The following is a 3,829-nucleotide window of genomic DNA, read 5'->3' as shown; positions in this document are numbered from 1 at the left end:
GGTACCGGGGATTGAACTCAGGCCCTTGCGCTTGCCAGGGAAGTGCTTATTCCACTGAGCCATCTCCCCGGCCCAACCCCAGCCCTTTTATATATATTTTTAACATTTTGAGGCAAGGTCTTGCTAAATAAGTTGCTCGTGTAGGGCTTGAATTAGCAGTTTTCCTGTCTGACTTCTGGAGTGCTGGGATTACAGGCATAAAATAAGAAGTTGCAGCTCAGCAGACTAAAGCACCTGCTTAGGCAGAGCACAGTGGCTGGGGTTTGATCTCTGGCATACCGTGCCAGCCCTGTTCCAGGGGGGCACTGAGAAGGCAGTTAAAACTGGGCGTGGTGGCACATACCTGTAATCCCAGCACTTAGGAGGCCTAAAACAGGAGGATCACTATGAGTCTGATTTGTGTGGTAAGACCCTGTACTAAATAAAAATAAATAAATAAATAAAATAAGATAAGAAGTTGTTCTAATGAAACCAGAGTCAAGAATGGAAACAAAAGGGAGGAATTTTTGAGAAGAGTAAGTTCATCCTTGAAGGAGAAATTGTAGAGATACAAGAATACCTTTCCCATATAGTATTTAGCTTTCTATGCATACAATCACATATACTGTACATCTTTATAACTCATGCAACTAAGTTTGGGGCTACAAGCTCTAACTCAATATATCAACCCAATTCCTATTATTCTGCCATTATAGCTGTGTACTAAAAACCTTGAAAATCTTTTCATCTTTTTATTTATTTTTTTGTACAAGGGATCGAACTCAGGACCTTGTGCTTATCAGGCAAGCGCTTATCCCACTGAGCTTTCTCCTCAGCCCCCAAAATATTTTCATCTTTGAATTCTCTTTTAAACACCCTTATAAGACTTCTGTCACAAACTATTACTATCAGTCAGCTTTTTATCAAAGACATATTGTCATCCAGGTAAGAACAAGAATTAATGAGAAGAACTCTTGTTGCACAGGTCCTGCTTTACCTTGGTCTTAACCATCCAGTAGAAAAGTATAAAGACGAAATATAGGAAGTAAAGCCATGTTGTTATGTTGAGCTGTGGGGGACTCAGGTCAATAATTTCTGACATTGCCAGTTAAACAGAACATCCAATGCTATTATGGGCTACTGGACTTTTAGAATATTTTGCTGAGTTTACACACCTGTAATATTCAATAACGGAACTTAGAACAAATGGGGTATACCGACGAATGTCCATTTTGTATCTGTGTATTCAAAGTGGTTAGGATAGATATATAGTTGCATTCTCTAATGAATAGAATGATTTGTTCTAATGGTGTTTGTAAATAGGATCTCAAGTCCGCATCTTGTACAGCAATTAACCACTAAGAAGAATATATGCAGTGTGTTATTTGTTGAAACTGTACTTCCAATTTGATTTGAAACTGTCTCATTGCTATCTGTTTATCAATAAAATTTTGAAAAAAAAGAATTAATGAGAAGATAGCCACCAAAAAAATAAAATAGAGAATAACTCATAATGTAGCCTAGGCTAGCAGCGAGCAAGGAGAGGTAACCAAAATCTAATTTTACATATTTCTCTGAAGTCAGTAGTATCTTCCTAAGATTATTTAACAGTTCCTGTTACAGATTTCTCAGAGATCAATGACCATTCTTTGATTATTGATTAATTTTTCACTTAATGTTTCTTGATTTCTAGCAATCACTTCAGTATGATATGGTTTCTACCTTAAAACAGCTTAGTTTTCACCCTGGAAGTTCCTTAAGGTGTTTTATTAAAAAAAATTTTATCATAAAGTCCTAGTGGGAAACAATTGCTCCTTAAGTTTTTTTTTCAGTGTCTAATAGAAGTAAGATTTTTTATTTTTATTTATTTATTTTTTTGTCGGAACCAGGGATTGAACTCAGGCCCTTGTGCTTGCCAGGGAAACGCTTAATCCACTGAGCCATCTCCCTGGCCCTGAAGTAAGAAATTTTTGATTTGCAGTGCTAGCAATCAGACCCAGGGACTTATAGAAAGAAACTAAACATAAACTATCAGTACACCACACCCAGACTAACAGGTAGAGAATTTTATGTTCTAGCTTGTTAGATGTAACACTTTTATATACAAAAGGCTTATTTGACCCTACCCTGTCACATTAACCTTGCCCTATTATACTTTCTGCTGATCATGTTATACACAGAATTTTATTCCATCCACAGGGTCTGGACACATCCACACTTTTCTGGTATAAAAAAGAAAGTGATTAAATTAAATTATTATTAAAAGATGGAGAATTAACTTGTAATTTCATATTGCCTTTCTCCTAAGAGAATTTGCATAGGTCCTCAATTCTTATATTAAACTACTTCCTGAAAACTCTCTGTGGTTTTTTATTGTATTTTTTAGAATATAGTAATATGGATACAATTTTATCATTTTCAATACTAATACTACTTCATGAATATTACCTATTTTTGAGGTTTTTGCATTTTTATTTTTGAGACAAGGTCCCTTTATGTAGATCACATTGACCTTGAATTCATAATGTAGCCTAGACTGGCCTTAAACTGGCAGCGATCTTCCTGTCTCAGCCTCCAGAGTGCTGGTATTATAGGTGTGTCCCACTACACCTGACCTACTTCATAAATTTTTTTTCATTTCATAAATTTTACAGCAGATATTGTTTGACAAAAGCAAACAGGCTCTTAGAATTTTTTTTTCTATTGAGTTGTGAGATCTAGTATTTATTTATTGTAATGATGGACAATGTTCTTAGACATTTTTCTCATTTTCATAGGTTGTAGATTGTACTTGTCAGATTGGTCAGATGACCTTCATTTTATCAAGGTAAGATTTTTTTTTTCTTCCAAGTAGAACATAGATTCTGATTATTCTTGTGTTAATATGGGAACAAATAGTTCAGTGTCCTTATTCTGTCACTACTAAACCCTCACAGAGGCTTACTGAGTAGAAATAAACAAATATATGATCACTGGCTCTATTTTTGCATGTGGACTAAGGAAGCAGTTTGATTTTTATGGAGTTTAGCTCTAAGATTTTGAACCTCTAATTCATTTTCTTATGTCATAGGGATTTATAATAGATGGTCTTTAAGATCTTACTTTATAACATTGGGTGACTCTTAGGACTATAAAACCCTAAAAGGGTCGGTCTGAATCTCAAAGTGGTAATCACATCACGGATGGTTTTTGACTTTTTAAATTTTGCTCCTAAATCATCTTCTCATACAGAGAGTTGGAGATATATATATCAGGGTCTCACTACACAGATTGGACTTGTAGTGATCCTCCTATTTTTCAGCTTCCCAAGCACTGGGTTTACAAGTATGCACCACCACACCCAGTCTCTATCACCCTCTTAGGGCACCCCCAGGGTAGAGCTGGCATGACAGGCCAGAGATTGAACCCCCAGCCTCTGGTTATATTTAGCTGGCTAAATAGCTGACTTCGAGGGCCTGGGAGATAGCTCAGTAGCTTAAGTGCCTGCCTGGCAAGCACAAGGTCCTGAGTTCAATCCCTAGTGTAAATAAATAAATAAATAAATAAATAAATAAATAAATAGCTGACTTTGTAAAGTTATGCATTGGAAGTGCATCTACAGAAGGGTAACAATGAAGTTATTATTGGCCACTGGAAAATGAGATATACTGCACACAGAGCTCCTTGACAGATTTTCCTTTCACTTTGACCCACTTAGATTTTTATCCTACCACACAATACCATATTCTCCATGAAACTGTTAAGAGTTCATTAGCCTAAGTACAAAATCCAATTCCCACTGCACTTTCCTAAAAACTGGAAGATAACAGGAAAACATTTAAGATGTTTCCCTTGAAAAAGGGGAAATATA

At 36.0% G+C, this 3,829-nt stretch overlaps 1 protein-coding gene across 4 annotated transcripts in view; it reads left to right on the top strand.

The window, feature by feature from the left end:
• Positions 1-3,829, top strand: part of Tmem116 (transmembrane protein 116) — an 82,600-nt gene that overhangs the window by 72,342 nt on the left and 6,429 nt on the right. For all 4 annotated transcript variants that reach the window (XM_023720591.1, XM_023720589.1, XM_023720590.1 and 1 more), the window contains exon 6: positions 2,757-2,806. In XM_023720591.1, the coding sequence (XP_023576359.1) occupies positions 2,757-2,806 (50 nt within the window). The remainder of the gene's footprint in view (positions 1-2,756; positions 2,807-3,829) is intronic.

Source organism: Octodon degus, unplaced genomic scaffold (genome assembly GCF_000260255.1).
Source record: "Octodon degus isolate 3935 unplaced genomic scaffold, OctDeg1.0 scaffold00076, whole genome shotgun sequence".
NCBI lineage: Eukaryota > Metazoa > Chordata > Mammalia > Rodentia > Octodontidae > Octodon > Octodon degus.
This window is presented reverse-complemented; position numbering and strand designations above follow the sequence as displayed.